General features: G+C 37.9%; 1 protein-coding gene across 2 annotated transcripts in view; it reads right to left on the bottom strand.

Moving 5' to 3' along the window:
* The window catches only part of ST6GALNAC3 (ST6 N-acetylgalactosaminide alpha-2,6-sialyltransferase 3), a 458,212-nt gene that overhangs the window by 158,778 nt on the left and 277,126 nt on the right, over window positions 1-22,308 (bottom strand). For both annotated transcript variants that reach the window (XM_087820526.1, XM_087820527.1), the window contains exon 3: window positions 13,200-13,609. In XM_087820526.1, the coding sequence (XP_087676652.1) occupies window positions 13,200-13,609 (410 nt within the window). The remainder of the gene's footprint in view (window positions 1-13,199; window positions 13,610-22,308) is intronic.

Below are 22,308 nucleotides of genomic sequence, written 5' to 3'. Positions count from 1 at the left end.
GAGCCCGGCATGAGTGTGTGTGGATGAGGGTGTGTGGGCGCATGTGAGTAAACAGGATGTTTTCTATACTTTATAAGAAAGCATGGCAGCTGCTCGCTAGGCTCCTAATAGAGGAAGCTGCGAGTTTTACATCACTGAAAGCCCCTATTTGCATAGATCTTATATAGAAGGCAGACGTTAGAAATGGAAATAGTATATGATCACAAAATCTCACCGTGGTTTGTGATTTTTGGAAATGTGGATGTGCTGACAACAAAATTAACTTCCTCAAAGAACTGAGAATTGCCGACTCTCATCATCCTTCTCACTATAATTTACATGACCGGACAAAATTAGACTGTTATTTTCATTGGGGTGATCTGCAAAATCATAAAATGATGTGTATTTTGGGAAGGCCTAATTAACTCTCGTTAGTTCCACTGAGGTTTCAGCTACTAACATAAGCATTGCAAATATCACCAAGGTGTTCACATCTGGTTTTAGTAACTGCAAAGAGATATTCAAAGTGATAGGGGAAGGGCACGTAATAGGAATAGGACCACAGTTGTTTTTAATTATTCACCTTACTAACTATAGACAAGAGGTTTTCTTACAGACCCTGGGAAACTGGAGGATGTGTTCCAAGAAGGAAAAGAGGGCTGTAAAAAGATAAGACACCTCGGAGCCGGGATGGGTTCATTACTCAGAAAAGAAAATATATTTTGAGAGCAGACCAAGGATAGGACACACTTTGACTCGGTTGCTATGCCTGGACCCTGACCCCTTCCGGAAGTTTGCCTCAGGAATGCTGACCATTCTCGGGTCCCAGGAATGGGCTGAGCTATTTAATAACATCATAGAAAATTAGCGACTTTGTTATCAGACTTTAAGATGGTGGAAGGAGACACATGACCAAATACCCTGCAGCCCTTATCCTGCCCCCTTTCCCCCTTGCATGTAGCCTTTCTTCGTTATGCCTATATAATCATCTGGCTAGTAGGACACGGGAGAGCAGAATTTTCAGAATGACCTGCTGCTCTCTCCATACTGCCAACATTATTGGAATAAATGCTCATGTATGATTCAACCTTATCTCTGCTAAATTTGGCTCAAATTGTGACAGGCGGCCTCGGACCCATTTTGTGTCCAGTTTCAAAAGGACTTGAAAGAAAAATTTCTTTTGAAATTAGGCAATAATGAGACTTCAAATCAAATGGATAGCCTATGGATTAAAATGAGAAATACACTGATTTGCCAAAACTTGCCTTGAAGCAAATACCAAGAAATACTTTTATAACTGAAGCCAATATTAATAATCAAAACAGCAGAATTACAAGGCATATACATGCAAAGTCCATCCCTATTCACAGCTTTTATCACAAACATTAACTAATATTGATCAAGCTGCTTGTCACAAAAGTTTGCTTTAGCATATAATCAGCATCTGAAGTGAGAGCCATGTTTCCTAGACAATTGCCAGGACCTTGTGTCATTTATACTTGTAAATAATGGCCTGTTCCTATAGAGTACCATCTGCTTAATACAGAAAAATCTTCATCTTGATTAGGAAATTCTTCTTATTTAATATTTATTAAACATCCACAATGTACTTGGCAGCAAAAACACCAGAAACATGCTCTCTGCCCACCAAGAATCCACTTGCTGAGGAAAATACGATGAACAAGTCCTGCAGTCATTTCTGTTTTTAACGTATTTTACATAACTTTTTCCAGGTGACAGAGTTGCCCATGGTTCACTCTTTGGAAGGGTTGTCTCTCTTAATTAAGGTGGGCTGGTGAGCTATTGGGTGACTTATGAGTGAAATAAAAATAAAAAGGAGACAAAGGCCAAACTAATTATGATCACCACGGAGCACAAGTGAAGTTTGTTCCATTGATGGAAAAAAAATTTAATGCACATGTAAGTAAACCCAACTTTACTTTTTATGGATGGAAAGATTAGGACTACATAACATATTAAGAACATACAACCTATAGTGGAAAAGTCGCCATGAAAATCAGCCATTCTTTGCTTTGCATTCATCTTCAAAGCTTCTTTGCCTTCACAATGATACATATGACTCCGCTGTGGGATACTCATTTCATCACAAGAATATTAATATCTTAATTAACACAGATTTAATGGTCAAAGACCCACTATCAATGGGAAGAATTAAGACAAACTGAAAACCTCTCCCAGAAGCTTCTCTTTTTCCTACACTCCAATCAACAAAAATTTAAGAACATTTGACATGTTTAACATTTCAGCTACATGGAACATTTTGGTGAAAATAACTATCTATTCGCATCAAGAGACAGTTACCTATTTGCCTGTAATAATGCCTCCCCATGAATTATCTAGCATTAACTTTAATTATCCTTTTAATGAAAATTATAAATTTTTTAAAATGTGGTTTTGCTCTAAGACTTGACTATCTTAAATATGTTACTTTTTTTTCAGGTCCTGAATTTTAACCAGTTCTCCACTTCACATGGAAAAACTTTCACCATAAGTTTGCCAGTGCCTCACTGTTTCAAATTTTGTTTTGTTTTCACATTTTTAATTCAATGATATGTTTTCCTCCTTCTGCTTTCTTCATAAGGAGAATGTACAATGAATGAAAAAGAATGTGATGACTCTGGTCTTAATGTTACTTTTTGCACCAAAGTTCTATTGTTTTTTACAAATCAGTAATACCAATTGTCCCAGTTACCATTTGGAACACGGTGAGTCAGAAAATACAATATTATCTAGTATCTTAATTTCATGCACATACTTCCTAGATAACCACCTCACCCAGATAATTCAGGCAAAAGGGAAATTACATATTAGTGGAGGTAATGCTGTGATGAAGGCAATTGTCAAACAGTGCCAATATGAACTTTCAATGAATATAATTTGAAAGAAATACATGACAGAGGGATAATGACTAGCTCATATATTGTCAGGGTAATAAATACCTAATGAGCAAAATTGTAAAGCAAATAGTAGGTTGAACATACACCCAAATGTTGATTCTTGACTCAAAGTCAGAGAACAGAATGATTTGTCTTTCTGTCTAGAATGATAAAGTGTCACTTCTTCATAAGCTAATGAGCAATACCATCTGGCATGATTATAAAGCGGCGAGATCTTAAGAAAGTGAAGAATAAAATGACGGAGCTGCAGCAGGATTTTGCAGGAGGTTAAAAAATTCCTCACCATTAAGAAATAATCATAATAAAAATAATTTTAGATGTTCATATAACATGAGAGCAATAGGATAAAGATTATAGGACCAACTGTTTTCAAAATAATTAAATATGGTTTCTGATATCTTCAAATCTTTCTCTACCACAGTGGCTCCCAAAGTGTGGCCTCAGGACCGGGAGCCAACAACATCACCTGAGAATTTATTAGAAATGCAAACTCTAGGGCCTTGCCCCCAAACGACCAACTCAGAGACTCTCAGCGTGGACCCAGCAATTGGTTTAACCAGCCCTTGAGGTGATTCTGATTAGGCTCATATTTGGAAACCATTGTTCTACCAAACTAAATAAGAGTCAGAGATTTTTGCTGTTTCTGCTGGATACCAAAGAAATTAGGTAATTTGGTCAATTCTGTTTAAGACCAGTTTGTTCAGTGACACAATGATCTCTCTGAATATGAGAGAGAGCTGGCATCTTAGCATTTTTTTGTAGAACAGCAGAACAAATTGCTTTAAACTGCTACCTTTATTGCATGGTTTCTGAACATAAGTATTTTCTTCTTTTTCAGTAACTTTGGTGGACCTGCTGAGACAAGTTTGCCTGAATCCTTTATTTAATTGTTTTTCCATCTCTTGGTCAGCAAATATGAAAAATCTACTACATGCCATACATTACATATATATCAGTGACAAAAACAGACAATGAACCGCGCCCTTAAGGAACTCATATCCTAGTGGGGAGATAAACAGAAACAATAAATGATAAAATCAGTAATTATAGAGAATGTTGGAAGGTAAACAATGCTGTGGGGGAAAATAAAAATAGTAGGACAAGTTAAAGAGGACTGAAAATGGTGGCAATGGGAAGTGGGGATTTCAATATTAAGGAGTATCATGGTAGACTCATCGAGAGGGTGACAACTGGGCAAAGGCTTGAAGGAGATGATGGAGTGGGTCATGCAATACACAGGAAGGAAGGGTGATCCAGCAGAGAGCCGAAGTAAAGGCCTGAAGGAGGGAGCATGCCTGGTGTGCTTGAGATTCAACCAGGAAGCCTGAGCGGCTAGAGCAGAGTGAACGTGAGGGGAGTTGAATAAAGGAAGGTCAGAAAAGAAGCAGATCACTCTGGAAGTCACTGGAAGTCATTGTAAAAACCTGTGCTTCTACTCTAAGGGAAATAGGGACTATCTCAGGGTTTTGAGAGGAAGAGTGACATTCTGAATTTCATCAAAACATTTTCATTAATTTTCCTCTAAGTCTATGTACAAATTCATCAACTATTTATGCAGTGGATTAGAAGACACTGCTACCATTTTTTTCTTTTCTTTATGTTTATCACAAATTTATTTAAAAGTATTTTCACTAAGGCAAGTTACTTTGTTAGTAAAGAAGAAAATGTTTTCTGAGAGACAATTAGAAGACAGAGTTGAATAATAATCAGTTTTCCTTTACTTGGGTCTTGTTTTCTGCCTCCTACGTGGATTTTGTATTTGCTTCCTGAGACCCAAGAGTATAACCTTGGGTTTGGGTGCTCAGATTTGTTTTTTTCACCAGGCGACTGACAGCTAACAGAATTATGAGTGAAGTCTGGAACCTGATTTGCCACTGAGGTGAAACTAAAATGGAAACCTATATTTGAGGAATGGCTCTGTCAGTGACTTATTAAAAACCCGGGCCCAGTCCACAAAATCCCTACAGAAGGTAATAGGCTTGGCAACCTTTTGGTAAGACAGAGCAAGGGGTAGTCTTTCTGAGTAGAACTGTGGAAACTTTTCTATCAAAATCCAATCCTAGAACTTGCTTTGTTTGGTATTACTGTGACCCCCAGTACTGAAGAAAACTGTTTTGAAATTCACAAGTGGCAAAGGGACTTGCAGACTTAAAAAAACACCAACTATTAGGTATTATTTCTTGCACTTATTTACTTATTTATGTATCCATCAAATGTTTACTGAATACCTATTAGAGTCAAACACTATATTAGGTTCTGGGGAAACAAGCATGTAAGAGTTGGTATTCCCTCAAAGAGTTTATGGACTACCTGGAGAGATTAGACATAAACAGCAATAATGCATGCCGAGAGTAATGATTTCTATTTTTAAAAAGTCCAAACACTCTGGATTTTCAGAGAAGGAAATATAAAGTTCTAATTAGAGATATTGCAAAAGGCTTCATAGAAGAGGCAACTTTTGGTTTGGTCGTAAAGGATGCATTTGTGTGCATGGTGATGGGAAGAAGTGCAATTCAGGCAGAGGGAGCACTCTCCGCAAAGGCATAGAGGCAGGGCTGGATCTGTAGTTACCCAGGTAAGAGGCAAAGACGGGCTAAACTAGAGCAGCGGTAGTGGTAAGAAAGAAAAAGAAAGAAAATCAGCAATTGCTGAGATTGTTTCAAGAAAACCTGAAGTAGCTGTGGGTCATTTAGCTAAAAGAAGTGGGGTGTAAACAACACATTTGGGTGGCACTTTGTTGGCAAACCACTGTGGTAGGTCTGAGAATAAAATGAATACAGGCACAGTCTCTGTCCTTAAGAAGTGTGTTGTCCAATGAGAGAAATGGACAAATAAACACAGTACGGTGCGATAAATAAGCCCCTTGTTGAATTCTTAAAGACTTCTGGGCCCCTTGCTTAAATGGCCAGGAACAGGGTATAGTTACAAAATTAGGATCCAACTACAAGTAGATAACCAAGGCTATTTTGGATATAGCTATTCTTTACTTATGTTTTTCTCTGGTTCAAGGAACAATGCGATGTTGTCTTGTTCCTTCATTCAAAGCAATCTAAAACAGTGTAATTCAAAGTCATCTGCAGATTAAGAGCATTTGCCTGTTCTGGGAACTTGTTCAAAATGTAAATTCTCAGGCACCACCCCAAATCACCTGAATCAGCAGATGACTGTGTGTACATTCAGGTCTGAAAAGTACTGTAGTATAAAAGGAAAGACATAGTATAGGGCGAAAAGTCTCAAAACAACTAACTCTCTCTTCAGAGTCAAGGCATGTAAAAATCAAAGAAAAAAGCAAGAGATTGCCCCTGGCTCATATTTTTTTAAGGACAAGTGTATAATGTCTCTTAATTTTCTTAATTTTGACATAAACTTGAAGAGAGACAGAGATGGTCAATTTAAAGAAAGCAAAGGAGAGGAGAAATCCAAATTATAGAGAGAAGTAAATCAGATGAAAGCTTAATCACATGACTGCCAACAAAGAGGAAAAGAAAAGAAAAACCCTTTAAAGCCTTTCTAAATTTTAAAAGTGTGAACATATTCTATTGAGGTTTCTAACTTCAGACCTATTTGTCTTTGAGTTTCACATCCGTGGTAGTGTTCAAAAGCCTTCACGTGGAGGGAATGTTCAACGTAAGTGTCTATTGGGACTTTCTTTCTATGCAGTATAACCACCGGGCTTTGGCTCTAGCTATTCTGCCAGGTCACGTTATCAGGCCCAGGAGGACGTTATTCCCCTGAGCAGACTGGCTGTTCAAGCCCTCATTTCTACAACCAGGACCTAAACAGCCTTCCTTTGTAAAATATGGCCACTAAATCTTAGATGTTTCCCTTGTTTTAATCCTACACCAAGCTGTCTTGTCAACTCTATCGCAGCTTCCCCCTGTGTGTGTATGTGTATGCGTGTGTGTCTGTCCATCTGTGTGCACGTGTGGGTTTTTAGACACATGACGGACTAGTACTGTTATCTTGACAAGCTACAAACATCCTTGCCATCCTTCTCATTATTAAAATAGATTCTTTTCTCTTTTTTATTGAATTTTTAATTTCTAGCACGTGTATTATAGAGGAGGCCTAATATAGGTCACTGGATGCCACTGTGAATATTGGGAAAAAGGAAGTCCCCTGTTTCCCAACGCTTGTCGGTGTGAAAGTGCAGCCCTGGATACCTTGTTATGTTTTTTGACTCAGGAGTCCTACGGGTCTGCCTTTCACTGCTACATGAACCTGCTGTTCCCACCAAATACATTGGCTGGGTGGGAACATGAACTCGTTTTAACAGAGAGGTACGTCAATATTGCTCTCAAAAAAGTGCTGAGATGCTGTACTTGCAAAGGCTGCACTCCAAGAGAAAGAAAAAGGGGGAAAATACTGCTTTGAATAGTATCCTGTCTATTAATCCAAGAAATTTTGTATTTTGCCCATTTGCTCTTGGTCCAGGTTTTTCTGGGGTTAGCACCTATATATTACCTGAGTCAGAAATAATGAGACACCTTTATTTTCAGAGTCCAGATAGAGTAATAGTACTTCTTTGGGTGAACTAGGCAGGTTTCTGTGCCTGTGGCTGACCTGGGCTCAAACAGTTTTTTGTTCTTTGTTTTTGCCTCTCTGCCTGGCTGCACTGCCTGTGTCAAGGCAGCTTGCCTGCCATCTGCCCCAACAGAGGGGACTCAGAGTTCCCAAATTCTCAGGAGAGAGGCTGGAAACCTCTTGCCACTCTAGAAACCTAAATGTGTGCAGACCTAAGGAACGTGAGCCAATTTGGTCCCTAAAGTCAATCACACGAAGAAACTTTCCAAAGGGCCTAGCTGAGGGAGTGAAACCTGGGCGGCACTTAAAACCCATGCCAGATGACAGAGCTGTCTCCAGCAGAAGGCACTGAGAAATAAATGACATATCACTGATTTCTTTTTTTCTCCTTCAGACTGAGTGGGAATGGATGGAGCATGCAGGCAAAGATTAGCCATGTCGCCATCTCAATATTTACCCGTCACTTTCCCACTCTGACAGTGTTTTCTGAAAGTGACTTTTGTGTGTCCTTTCTCCTAAATGACCCTTAAAAGTAACTCCCCCCCTTCTCAACCTCTGCACCTGAGGCAAAAACATCTTGAAACACTGATGTATTTGCTGCCAGCTTTCATCAATTTCACTCATCCCTGAAGGCGGAGGCACATTGGTGCCAGCTAATTAAGACCTATTTAGGGCAGCTCCGAGCCCTTTATTAGCCCTGGATTAACTTGCACTTTTAATGGGGAGTATAGCTTTCTCAATTATTAATTAAATAACGTGTATGCACTTGCCAACGTATTTCTAAAGTGGGGTGCAAGCTGCAATGGCCTGCCTGCCCACAGGTAAGCAGAATATCTCACACTGGCTCTCTGTTGCTTCTCTGGGAGAGTTAACGTTCATTTTGCATCTGTGCATGGCCAGGCATATACTCCCATTCTTCAAATGTTGAGTGTGGCACCATGTAACACAGTCAGCCCTACAGCACCTCTAGGGTATTTCAATCTTAAGATATATTAATGCAAATGTGTGAATGTCAGCAGGCTCATATTATGTATGCACACCAATCATTCAAAGGGGAAAAAGAGATCCCTTTTGGCCCAGATTATTTTGACTATAAGACTTTTAATTTCAAAGGTTTCTGGTTTGTTGAATGTTGTTGTTTCCCAGAAAAATATTTGGTAAGTGAAAATATAAAAGTGACCACTGCACAAAGGTTCTAAAATTCTAAAGGAAGCTGGGCCCCAGAAGGTGAAGAAAGAAAGGGCATATGGCCTTCTCTTTCTTTTCTCCCAGCCTTTCCAACAAGGTCACCCTTTCTAATTAACAAGTCAAATAATTTTAGTCAGTAACTGATAAGAAAGCAAATTAAATTTCATTTGATTTGAACAGTATTCCAATATGCTTAAGAGTTGGTCTAAACTCACTCTAAGAAATTTAACAGTAGCCCTGGCTGGTGTGACTCAGTTGGCTGGATGTTGTCCCTTGTATCAAAAGGTTGCCAGTTTGATTCCTGGTCAGGGCACATGCCCAGGTTGCAGGCTTGATCCTCAGTAGGGGGCTTGCAGGAGGCAGCGGATCAATGTGTCTCTCTCATATCCATATTTCTGTCCCTTTCCCTCTCCCTTTCTCTCTAAAAATCAATTTTTTAAAAAAAGAAAGAAATTTAACAGTATACATATTTCTTCTACCACTTTCTGTTTTCTCAATGAGAAATCCCTTAAAACAGAAATAAAAACAAAGACCACCATAAATGAGAGGGGCTTATTTTTTAGAAAATATTTGGCAATTTGAAGAAGCTAGCTGAGGCCATTTTTTCTTTGAGAAACCCCATTTAATCATTTACCTATCATGAATCACTTTAACTACTAAGGACACAATTTTTAAAAAGTCTATAAATTATGCATAGTAATGGTGACATAACCTCTCCATTAAAAACTTGATGAAGAAAATGAGCACTTGCTAAAAAGTTCCAATAAGCACAGGCAAATCAAAATAGCTTTACAACTCTCTTGTTAATGTAATGGTAAATTAAACGGACAACCCTATTTCCTGACTTCCTCATGCCTGCAACGATGTATACTGCTTACTCTAATGTACTCAGGAAAAAATATTTACAACTCTTGTAAGGATATAACCAATACACACTGTGAGCATGGGCCCACATGAATGCTTGCCATTAAAATGCCTTCTTCAATGCAAAATAATCTGAAAACGCTTCCAGTAATAATATTGCTGGTGGTGCTGTAATTCTAAGATTGTTGTAGTTGCATTGTGGGATGAAGCAGATGAGTAATTTACATAGGTGTCTCTAAGGCCTATGATTTGTCAACATGGAAGAAAAAATAAACAGATATAATTGATGGAGTAAAATAAAAACCTGGTAGCTCTGAATTTGAATTGGAAGTTTCAGTTGGAACTCATAGTGTTTTTATCTTTAAACAACATATACAACATATGTTGTTTATATATTAGCTGAGTCCAAGGAAAAGACCAAGCAACAAAGAGCAACCCAATATCAATAAGCACCGGTAGCACAAAGATTATGTTTTTTAAAATATGGAAAGGAGAAGTGTCTGAATCCAGATTTCATCAGGATATATACAAGAAGAGTGTGAAACATCCTATAATACTAGGAAGCAAAGAAGTAACCAGACTACTAAAGACATGTCAAAGGGACTCAAAAGCCAATTTGAAGAGGTTCCCACAACCCCAAACAGAATAATTTAAACAAAAGGACATAATTTTAAATATTTCAAATGTGTTTAAGCATTTAAGTCAATATGTAAATATTAATAATAAAAAACTTACTGGTCACTTTTGGATGATGCCAGGGAACCAATATCTTAAAATTGATAAATAAAAAGGATTGGTACTCTCCCATGGTAAAAAAATGACTAATGGGGGTGTGTCTTTATAAAGCATATCAGTAAATAAATGAAAAAGAAATGATGAACTATCACCATTTTGCAACCTCCAATGAATTATTCGACCTAGACAATGATCATTAATGACGGATAACATAAAAACAGAAAACTAGACAGTATTCTTCCTGATAGAATTATCACCCAACGGTCCAATGGTCTTGGGGGAAAAAAAACTTGAACCTAATAAATCTTCAATATAGAAATATCAACATAAAAGAGATACCATGTGGTACAATCAGCAAAATAGATTGAGGAAAGCTCTACAGAAAAAATGACTGTTTTTTGTTTTTTGGTTTGTCTATTTTTTTTTTTTAATAATAGAGTGAGAGAGAGGGAAAGAAGCTTAGATTAATAAAAATATCAGTGACATATCAATCAATTTTAATATACAGGCCTTGTGCTAATCCTGATTTGAATACTGTATGGACTTTAATGCTAATCCTGATTCAAATTAACTGTTAAAAATATTAATGATATTATTGGAGACTTTTGAAAACAGGAATATATAATGTTATTAAGGAAATATTGCTGATTCTTATGTAGGACAATGGCATTGTGTTTATTTTTTAAAATCTTTACTTTTTAGGGGTACATGCTGAAATATTTATAAGTGAAATAATATGATGTCTGCACATGCTTCAAAATAATTGTTGGAGAGGGGAAAAATGTGTACCAGTATAGATAAAACAAGGTTAGCTATGAGTTATAGTTGTTCAGCCTGAGAAATGGGTATGCAGAGGTTCATTACACTATTAGTCTCTCTATTTTGTAAGTTTGACAATTTTTTCATTAAAAGGTTACAAAGTTTCTTCTTTAAAATTGGCAATGAACATCAAATTACTACTAGAAACCCTTAGACAATAAAATACGCACAACAAAAGTTAAGATATATATTTACATCGTAGTGGAGACAGCAGCTTTTGAGGTCATTTTGTCAACCTTTGTCAACCAGATTTTACCAAAACCATGTATTGCACTCATTTCTGAACCACTAGCATAGCCGTCCTCTTTGGGGTGGTTGTAGTACTTGGCGAAGCAGCCAGACAGGATTACTCGGTGAAGAAAACAGCAAGACGGCATCAAAAATTCTCTCGCTTTCCCTCCCCACATTTATTTTGATAACTCTAACAACTGAATGAGACCTGCAAATCAATTTACCAGGTGAGCTTCTTCCCCACTATACAAACAGCATCCCTCCTCACAGCCGGCAGGGAAATGCTTCTCCCAAAGCTATTCTCTCCCAGTCCTTGTTGTACAATCCACACATCTGTAACACTGCTGTCTCATTAAAACCTTACAGAAAAAGCCCATGTGATATAAACACATAGAAACAAGTGGCATGTTAAGTTCTTCTCTGATACCCCAAAATGGTTCTAGGGCTTATAGTTACAACGGGGGGATACCCAGAGTGCTAACTGTGGCTAATGAAAAACCAAGTGTATCTAATTAATTGCATTGCTCTAGGCTAGTGACAGACCAAACATTTCAAAAACCCCTTGAGAAGGGTCACATTTATGTAGAATGGTGCTACATGGGAGATTACTTCTTTGAAGCACATACCTACTCCTTTTATCTCGGCTGCCTGTCTCTTTGGACAGCTTATGCTACACTGATACAAATCTCACCATTGGGATTCTTCTTGGTAAGTCTAACAGTATAAGGGAATAGTTTCATGGCATGGCTATTTTTGTCTTGATTTTCATAAAAAGTTGTGTATTTTTAGTGCACAGAAGTAGAAAATACTAAATTCAACCTACATTGTCAATAGGAGATAAAATTCAAAAATAATTATCAGCATTGAAACTATACCCAGTGATATCCGAACACCCCCCCCATAAGCACATACCACAATATAGTTAAAAGTTTACATCTGATAATATTGAAGAGTAAAAGGTACACATTTTGAGGAACCAGAATGTTAATACCAGAATTATAGCCAATGCTCAATATATTCACGAATAAGCAAAATTCATGAGAATGTACAACTTTAGCAATTACTTCCAATGTTTTCCTTCAGCAGTTCTTTATGAGAACTGCACATACAAACTAAGAGCTATTGATTTATAATTCCACTTCTCTCCCATATACTCATTATCTCTGTAAAGAGGAAAAAAAGGCAGGCAATAGAGTTATGTGGGAGAAGAGGGGATAAAGAAGAAACAGAGAGGAAACAGGAGAAATAAGGGGTAGAAAAAAAATTAGCAGGCAGGCCTCAAAAAAAAGGAAGTGGGAAGGGTGGTTTACAGAATGCTATAGAAAAATGGATGCAATGAAAAGTGCCAATAGATTTTTGAATAATTGAGTGACTAGTATTTATATCCTCATTTCTCTTCAAGAATCCACTATTAATGATTTTAAGTAATGCATGATTTCAATATGATCTTCTGCTTAACATGTTAGGTACCAAGTCCTGGTGTGCACAATCACAGGGGCTATTTGCATGCAAGAAGCTCTGCAACCTTATCGGATAATCAATAGCCCGTTTGTTTTGTAGTCTCAGGTAAATTTTTGCCATCGCTTACAAAAGAGTATAGGTCCTAAAGTTCCATAACATTTCTGCTTTGAAATGTTAAGGAACTTCTGGCTAAAATCCAATTTAATCAATAGCAAATTGAGCTCAATAAGAACAAATCTAAAGATATCCCGGGAAAGCATCCAGTGTTTTTTGGAGCCTCAAACCAATCAAAATGGAGAGAACAGAAGGTAGTGTAGGTGGAATTAATGGGACCTAGTTGCTGGCTCATCAAGTAATCATAATAGTCCAAAGCACATAACAATCAGTTTGAAAAATCACTCTGCTCACTTGATAGCTGACAAGAGGACTCAGCAAAGATTTAGCATAAAGGACAGCAAGGCTGCTTCTCAGAGGACTCACCTGTCTTTCCCAGTTTCCTTCTTAAAAACTCCATCACAGTAACTCATACGCTTCTCTGTGGTGACATAAATTTGGGCACTTGGATAGATGTCAACAGTCTTTTTCAACATGTTGTAAACGATGCCATTGCCATCTTTCCTCATATTGCGGAAAGGGCCCCAAATCACATAAATGGTAGTGTTTGCCTCCTTGAAAAAATAATCAGGGTTTTTTAGCAAAAGAGGAACACTGGTATGGGACACAACTCGAATCATGGTCATGCGGCCAACATCTTCTTCGTAGCCCTTGGTGGGGGCGTTATTCATTCTCCAGATGCAGGAGGACTGATCTATCTCGTTCCCCACCTTCTGGCCAACCATCTGACCTGAGTTGGACACTATGGCACAGAGGTCACAGTCCAGTTGCAAAGGCTGAAAAACAGAAAGAGAAACAAGTTGAGGGAAGAAACATACATTGATAAGGTCCACCTAGTCAAACAAGTTTCTCTGGGAAAACAGAAAATTCAGATACTACTTATCACTGCTGAATGTAGGAATATCTCTGAAATATATATACCAGCCCTATAATGATTGCCCCAGATTATCAAGCTAGGGGAATGCTTTCGTTCAAATTGTGGATACCGGTTGTATTGGAATAATTTTCATTTCTACCCTTTGTGTTGGTTTAAAGTTAAATGGTAAAACTGTCATTTGCTTTCCATTGTAAATGATGACTTTTTAGCCAAACCCATAATTTCAAATGAAATAATATGAAAAGATTTGTTCTCTTTAATAAGGATGATGGCTTAAAAGAAGACAAAAGGGAGAGATCCAGGCATCAATTCTGTATTTTATGTATACGTATGAATGTTTACGTAACAGTTGATGAAAATGAAAACTTCAGCAATGACAAGGCTCTGTAAAAGATTCTTAAAACCCAGAACTACTTAAGACAAGTCTTAGGCTAGCAAAAATATTACAACAACCCATAAAAGCTTCCTTTGCATTCCCATGTTGGTTGGCCTTTGGGTTTATGTTTATTCTAGATGGATGAGGAAAGGCTTCTTTTAAAATAGATAGATGATATAGATAGATATAGATATAGATATAGATATAGATATAGATATAGATATAGATATAGATATAGATAGATATAGATATAGATATAGATATAGATATAGATATAGATATAGATATAGATATAGATATAGATACAGATATAGATATAGATATATAGATCTTTATTGATTTCATAGAGAGGCAAGGTGAGGGATAGAGAGATAGAAACATCAATGATGAGAGAGTCATTGATCGGCTGCTTCCTGCGTCCCCCTGACTGGGGATCGAGCCCGCAACCCCGGCATGTGCCCTGACCGGGAATCGAACTCTGACCGCCTGGATCCTGGGTCGACGCTCAACCGCTGAGCCATGCCCAGCCGGGCAAGGCTTCTTTTGTGAACTCAGAGAAGGCATGTCCAGAGACAGTCTGTAGAGCTACTCTAAGCACCACCCTCTCTCTTTTTTAACCAGTGAGGTAACAGAGGCTCATAGAGGTTAAGCACCAGCTTTTAGAACTTGCAGACAAATTCAGGTTGCAGTGGTAACTTCAAATCTAGATCTTCTTACTCTAAACCCACTGCCCTTCCCATTATTCCCTGATTCTTTTCTCCAAAGCTAAGTAAATCCTCCCTTTTGCCAATTCCCTCCCACCCTATCTTTTAAAGCAGTGACTCCAAAAAAGCTATGTGGTTCATTGATACACATCTTTCTCATCTCCCTTCTATGAGATTCCACACTTTCTATCTGACATTTGATCCTGGATTTCTATTGTGCCTATTGGTCAGTGGCCCCTCTCACACTAGGTACTAGTGTTGAACTTTAATTATTGTTTAATAATGTCTGTCCACTAGACAGTAAACTCTGTAAGAGCGGAGTCAATGTTTGACTTTTTCAGTTTAACTCCACTCTCCAGAAGTCCCTGGAGGAAAATAGGAGCTCAATATATAGTGGTTAAGTTAGGTAATGAAAGCAATTAAATCAAAATAATTTATTAGGAGTATGAACACTGAATTTAATATTAGGGAAGAAAGGGACTTTCCCAATTCATCTAGAATTACTAATTTAAATGAAAAGAGAAAAGCAATCTAGAACATCAACATACAAAAGGCCCAGTCTTGGTGGGTAAATTGATAGGCAAAGGGATTCAGAGAAGTCAGCACTTTTCTAATTATCACACAACTGTAACAGATCATCTTTCCTATCAATGGTTGGGACCCAGTATAGTTATTGAGCAATTGCTATGTGTCAGGCACTGCTCTAGGGGTTGGGGATTCCACTGTGAAAATTTTAAACAAATTTTCCTGCCCTCATAGAGCTTACATTCAACTTGGGAAAGAAAGGCAATAAGCAAATCCACAGAGTACATAATATGTTAGATGGAGATAAGTGCTAAGTAGAGACAATTAAAGCAAGGAAGGGGGTTGGGATGTGTGTGTGTGTGTGTGTGTTGGCAGAGTGATCAGTAAAGGCCTCAGGAGAAAAATGATATGTAAAGAAAGAACTGAATGAAGAGGGCTGACTGGAGGGCTATTTGGAGGGAAAAGCACTCCTTCAAAGCAAAAGCAAAAGTCACTGCCAACTCCCCAAGGTCGGAGAGGAACAATTGGGAGAGCACTGTAGTCTGCAGAGCACGGAGGAGAGCACGTATACAGGGGCCAGAAGGTTGACAAGGGAGACATCATGTTGGGTCTTTAACTCAGGAGCCATTAGAGGGCTCTGAGCCGAGGAATAACTGATCTGAGTTATATTTAAACTACTTTGGCTCCTGTTTTGAAAATTGACACAAAGAAGGTAAGGATAGAAGAAGGAGAGCAGGCTACTGCCAAAATTGAGGCAAGAAAAGATGGTGGCTTGGAATAGGTCAGGTAGCAAGCAGGGAGATGTCAAGAAGCTGGTCACATTCTGAACATATTCTGAAAGTAGAGCCTACTAGGTTGACCAGTAGATGGCACAGAGGATGTGAAAGAAAGATGAGTTAAGGATGATAACTTTGGATTTTCAGCCTAAGCAACTGTAAGACTGGAGCTGCCTTTAACTCAGAAGCTGAAGGCTTCAGGAGGAGCAGGGCCTGGGGAGGAAGAGAGGAGCTCATGCCCAGGCCTGTTAGATTTGAGTTGCCTTGGACACAGACTCTTACAGCAATTGTAATAAAATTACTCAAACTGCTTTACATTTTTTTCCTAATTATTAACAATATGGGCTTGCTATGGAAAACTTGAAAAAAAATTGATAAAAGGATGAAAGGTCTTCATATTCCTACCACTCAACAATTGCTACAATATTTCATTGTATTTTCCTACTTCTAGATATATTGTTTTTCACGGGTAGAGAAATACCATTTATATAATTTGGCAACCTTGGTTTTTTATTTTATTTCATGTCATTTAGCTTTTCCATGTCAATATATAGTCCTTAGAGATATTTTTAATACCTATGCAACATTCTATTACATGGCTACACCATAATGTACCTGTTTGCCTACTACTGGGCATTTAGTTATTATTTGATTTTTTTTCTATTATAAAAAAAACTGCTTTGATGAACATACTTGTGCTCCCATTGTGTTTTGTAAGCTAACAGTTATACATTAATATAACTTTACTTCTTCGATTTAGTTTTCATTGTAGACCTATAAAATATGTTAGATAGACAAAGGCATCTATTTCTCTGAGATGCCAAAATTAAGGATTTTGAAAAAACTTAATTTGTAGAGCCCACAAAGGTACATTTAAAAGGTATCTTAAAACTGCTATCAAAGTGACTGTCCATCACTTCTGCAACAGTTAGATTTCTGAACTAAGGTGAGCAGTAGGTGGTCCAGGCATCACGTTAGAAAGGTCCACTCAAGGTAGGTGAGTATATTGGGGCACTTGAAAATGGGGTTCTGAAGACTGGTACCATAGGGAGGCCTTCACCAATGGCCAAATGGAGACACAGAAGGTGTCTCTTGGGATTAAGCATTGATCTAAGACCCTTCATCAAGCACCCAGGAGCCTACAATCTTTGGTGGTGATGAGGAAGAACATGATATTCTTTGTGCCCAGCAATTTGCAGTAGGGCCCGACATCCATTATACTTAGCTGAGTCCTCCAAAGTCACTCAGAGTCATGCAAATCAATGCCTGATTTAAATTGTGCACGTCAGATGGCACACTCCAACTTATCACCAAGATGCATATGGTGCGGGGAAGTTACATTCAATTTACTGTTCCAAGAAGTTGCTTCACTGTATAATAAAAGCATTGGTGGGGTGGGGCGTGTGGGGGATATGGACTCCATGAATTTTTTAAAAACCAAAAAGAAAAAAGGAAGATATAAAGAAAATGCCTTAGATGTGTTCTAATCTACAAAATGAAGCAATTTGCATTGGATTTGCCATTCACAAGAGTGAATTAGCTGGTTCTGCTATAACAAGGCTTAATTTAACTAATAAGAATCAGCATACTGGTTTCACTTGACAGTTGTAACCCCTGAAAGTGATCAATTAAGACATCACAATCTGTTCCATGACAACATACTGGGATGCCGCAGCTGTGCAGATTATGAGGTCACCAGCTGACTAACAACTTGAGGGCAAACAATGGGAACAACAGCCTCTTATTTAAGGAACAAATATGTAATTGAGCAGAATGCTATGAATGCAATGCCTTTGGGGGCAGATGATAATTTTTAAATTGCCCCTTTCTTTCATACTAATCACTTGGCCATATTCTCACCATGGCCAGAGTCTTCGGAGACTTCCACATGTCCCTTCTGCTTGGTCACAGTCCTGCCTAACTGACTGACTTTCTGAATGAGGTACCAGGAGACATGTTTACACATGGTGACTGCTCTACTTACCACTTCCTTGCAGGAAACATCCTTACAGCATGATAGGAGTTCAGGGCTAGATGAGTGAAACATTCTTCATCATAATTGAAGCTACAGGTAACACAAAGAGCTTGCTTGCTAAGGCCCAAGGGACTCATTTATACCTTTGAAGGCACCTTCAAACTATAGTAAGCTTTGATAAGAAGAAAGAAATACCTAGACACAAATGGATGGCCTGACCCAAGAGCTGCTCTTATCTGGTTATCTCAGCTAATTTATGGCTTTATCCCTGAATCTTGTGATCTCAACTTTCTTTGTTAAAATGCACTGCTGTTTCTTGAACTCGTTTACATTATTTGATTTGGGGTCCTTGCTTGAAAATTTATCCCATATGCCTCCACTCACTTGGTTCTACCACAATAAGCAGTTTCTTTCTAGAAGGAGGCCCTGGATTGTCCAAGACCTTTGGAAAGATTTATCTGGTTTTACTTTATCAAGCCCTCTCTTTATTCTGAATTCTCCCGTTTCATTGACTTGTCCCTACTTCTGGTGTTTTTTCCCCCATTACAAACAAACCTGACCTCCTCCCCTCCTTTCCTCTTGTACCCTCAAAACATCAAGCCAGATGCTCTGGTTGGGCTTGGGCTGTGTCTATAAACTGAGATCCTTACAAATATACAGCCAAGCCTGTCTGAATAACTGTGTCCCTGTTAAAAGAAAGCCCACAAATGTCAAACATTTCCTTTTATTTGTAGTCTAAAATACTGATTTTTTTTTTTTATAGCAACATCACTATATTTGATTTGGGTATTTTCTCTCTCTGCAAAAGTATACTAGCTCTTACCTGCCTATCTAGTTACATACAGTCAGCTTGTGGGAGGTTAAGAATTTGATGTCATCTATTAAACCACCAAGTAATTTTTTACTTAGTACCTATTCCATGGGAAGTGCTGTGAAGGCTAAAATAATTTTAGAATTCTAATCAATGTGAGAGTTAACCTCAGTATATGATCAACTAGATTCAATTCATATACTATATTAAAGGCTGCAGAGATTGCCTTGAAAATCTTTTTTCTCTACTAAAATGAACCTTGACATTTGCCTGCTTACAAAAAAAAAAAGACTTAATTCCTGTCCAGGGCACAGGTAGAGCCTGGGAGAAGGAGGAAGGGAAGAAGCAGTGTGAGAAAGAGGGATAAGTATAGTGTATTATATTTGTTGATATAAACATAACTGAACACCTAGTATGGGCCAGCCACCCTAACACTTTATTACATTATTCTACTTAATTTCTATTCCACTCAATTCTCATAACACATTCTTCAAAAGTTAGTTTGTTTTTATTTTCCAGTATAGACAGGAAATTGAGATGAACATGATATCTCCTGGATCCTAGATATCATTCATGTTAAAAAGAGGAGTGCCTGGGCAGGGTGGCTCAGTGGTTGAGTGTCAATCCATGAACCAAGAGTTCACCGGTTTGATTCCTGGTCAGGGCACATGCCCAGGTTGCAGACTCAGTCCCCAGTGTGGGGCACGCAAGAGGTAGCCGACCCATGTTTCACTCTCACAGATGTTTCTATCTCTCTATTCCTCTCCCTTCACCTCTCTCTCTAAAAAAAAAAAAAAAAAAATCAATGAAAACATTTTTAAAAAAAGGAGGCATATTATCTTTGATGAAATGCATTCACATCACTATTAAGAAGTGGGAGCTATTAAAGAAATATTATTTTTACACTATTCCTAGTATATATGTAAGCAAACACCTCAAATATCACCTAGTATTATATTAATAAAATTATCTGTATTAAATTATAAATTAATGCTTCTAAATATGTTGGCTGCCAAGAATTTCACCAAAATAGAAAAAAATATTAAGTTGACGAAAGCCTCCTAAGGAACATTAATCTTTGCATGTGAGTTGAATTTACCTGTCCTTTCTGGCAAGGGCATCATCATGGTATAAGAAATTATGTGTACATCTTCTTTCTAATATTTTCATTTTGTGATATGGCTGAAATTTCAGTCCAAGATAAACCAATCAGGACCAATTTTATTAGCTTTAAAATGGTCTTTCACATCTTACTCAATGTGCTTTTCAGAATTTTTTCACCACAGCAGTGAATTGTGTTTCTTCCTGAAGCATTAAATGGTTACAGTCCATGTCTGAAAAAAAAAATAAGAAAAAAAGGCCCTGGCAGATGATGTTTCAATCAGCCGGTCTCCATGCTGAAGGGAATACCTTCTGGCTGCACCAAAACCTTCCTGACGTACTTTCACCTTAGAAACCCACGGTGGCTGTTCTCAAGTCCTTGGGAATGAGTTAGCTCCAGACTGCCCAGTCACTCTGTAACTCAGGGCTGACAGGGACACTCTACTCAAAACAAAGGTCATCTTATAGCCATGGTAGTTTTTATTTTATTATAAGCATAAGTATTTGACACAAAGAGTTCTCTTTGCAATAATGCTGAAGAATTTGAGCACAAGAGAATCAAGAAAGTCCTATGTTCTCTGATACTATGGGGGCAGACATGAGGAAGATGTGTCTATTCTTACTGCTTTTTAAGAGTTTGCGGCATTTTAATAGACTGCCTTACTTTTCTGTGTTTAAGTATTATTTATGTAGACCCTAGAAGCCAATTTATCATGATATGCCCAATTGATCCTTGCCATATTTTTAAAAAAGAAAAAGAAAAAATGGCCTAAACTAACAGATCATTTATTCTGATTGCAAGTTTTACCTTTTGTTGAGTCACAGTCACTTTTCAAATTAGTACACTTATAGTTAAAGAACTCATCTGTGTCTCTGCTCTAAATTTACGCACACACAAACACATATACACAATACACACATGCAAGCACACACACACACACACACACACACAGACACACACACTCAGCTGATAAGACAGCTCACTCTCCTCTCCTATCTACATTTTTGTCTTCCTTACCAACCACCCTGGAAAATTCCTCTCCTCCCTTCTATGGGCAAGATCCTGACAAATTGCCCTATCCTTTTTGAATGATATATTGGGACAACTGCCAAGCACTTTACATTTTAATCAGTAAGAAGAATGAAATATTTAACCTTTACTTTTTACTCCATGAATAAGCTTATAGACAATAGAATAGATAATTAAAATCTGTGAATTCAAACTTGCAAAACAATGTGGTTTCCCCAGCAAAGAGAAATGGCCATATACGAAAGGTCACCTGTCAACTAGTGCTAGTTATTAAATCTCTGCATTTATCACTGAGGTGGCTCTATGGAAAACGAAGGTCAAGACATTATATTATGAAACAGCCAGGATTAGAAAAGGTCATCAAAAACTCAAGTAAAATTTAACCAAGCTTGTTAATTCTATACCCTGGAAGCAAACAGAAACAGCCAGGGATGAAACACAATACTGGATATGCTAATCTATCTCCCTACTTGAGCCCCCAAACTGAAAATGAGTTTTTATTTGATGTCTTGAAGTCTAAAATGAAACTTGCTCATCTCAAATCAAAACAAGAGCTTCGATAAATATTTCAGAACAAAAATCACATTTGAATCGAACCAGCTTAAATGATTAAAAACATTGTTTTACATGACCCTCATGGTTGCTTTCATTTCAGCCATAAGAATGTAATTTAAAATATTGGAGATGGGGTACTCCTGGCATTTAAATGCTCCACAGGACAATCAGCTCACCACTCACTAATTTACTGCTTTAATGCTGAAACAAATGAGATCTTTGCTTTTCATCAACCAATTTGGATGCATTTGAAGAAAGCCGGTTGAACAAAGCTCGGGAGACACACTCTTCAGTCTGCTGTCATTTATTCCTCTGCTCTTTCTGAACGTCTTTAGAGTTTTAGTTTTAGAGGCTTCAACATGTATAATGATGCCATTGGGGAATAGATTTTGCCTTTACTCTCCTTGATGTTCTTTTGAGGTCTTTCAAGTGAAAGGTACAAAAGAGGCATTAACAATCTGGCATTGTTTTTATTGCTTGACAAAGAAAAAATGTATTTTAATTTTCCCCGTGTTTCAGGAATGATTAAGCAAGCTGTTTTCGTCTGTAGGAAGTCACTTTCAGCAGACCTCTAACTGTGAGCAAAGAACTGTGAAGACTGTTCTAGAGAGAAATCAGCACAGCTCAACCAAGCCCGCTTGGAAATGTTCTTGGCCCCTCCGCAAAACAGCATCTTTCAGTTGGTGCAGGTTTCAGTTCATCGGTGTGTATAAATCATACACTATGAGTAACAGCACATAAAAAG

This window comes from Miniopterus natalensis, chromosome 9 (assembly GCF_054644295.1).
Source record: "Miniopterus natalensis isolate mMinNat1 chromosome 9, mMinNat1.hap1, whole genome shotgun sequence".
NCBI lineage: Eukaryota > Metazoa > Chordata > Mammalia > Chiroptera > Miniopteridae > Miniopterus > Miniopterus natalensis.
The sequence above is the reverse complement of the archived record's forward strand: the minus strand, read 5'-3'. Positions and strand labels throughout refer to the sequence as shown.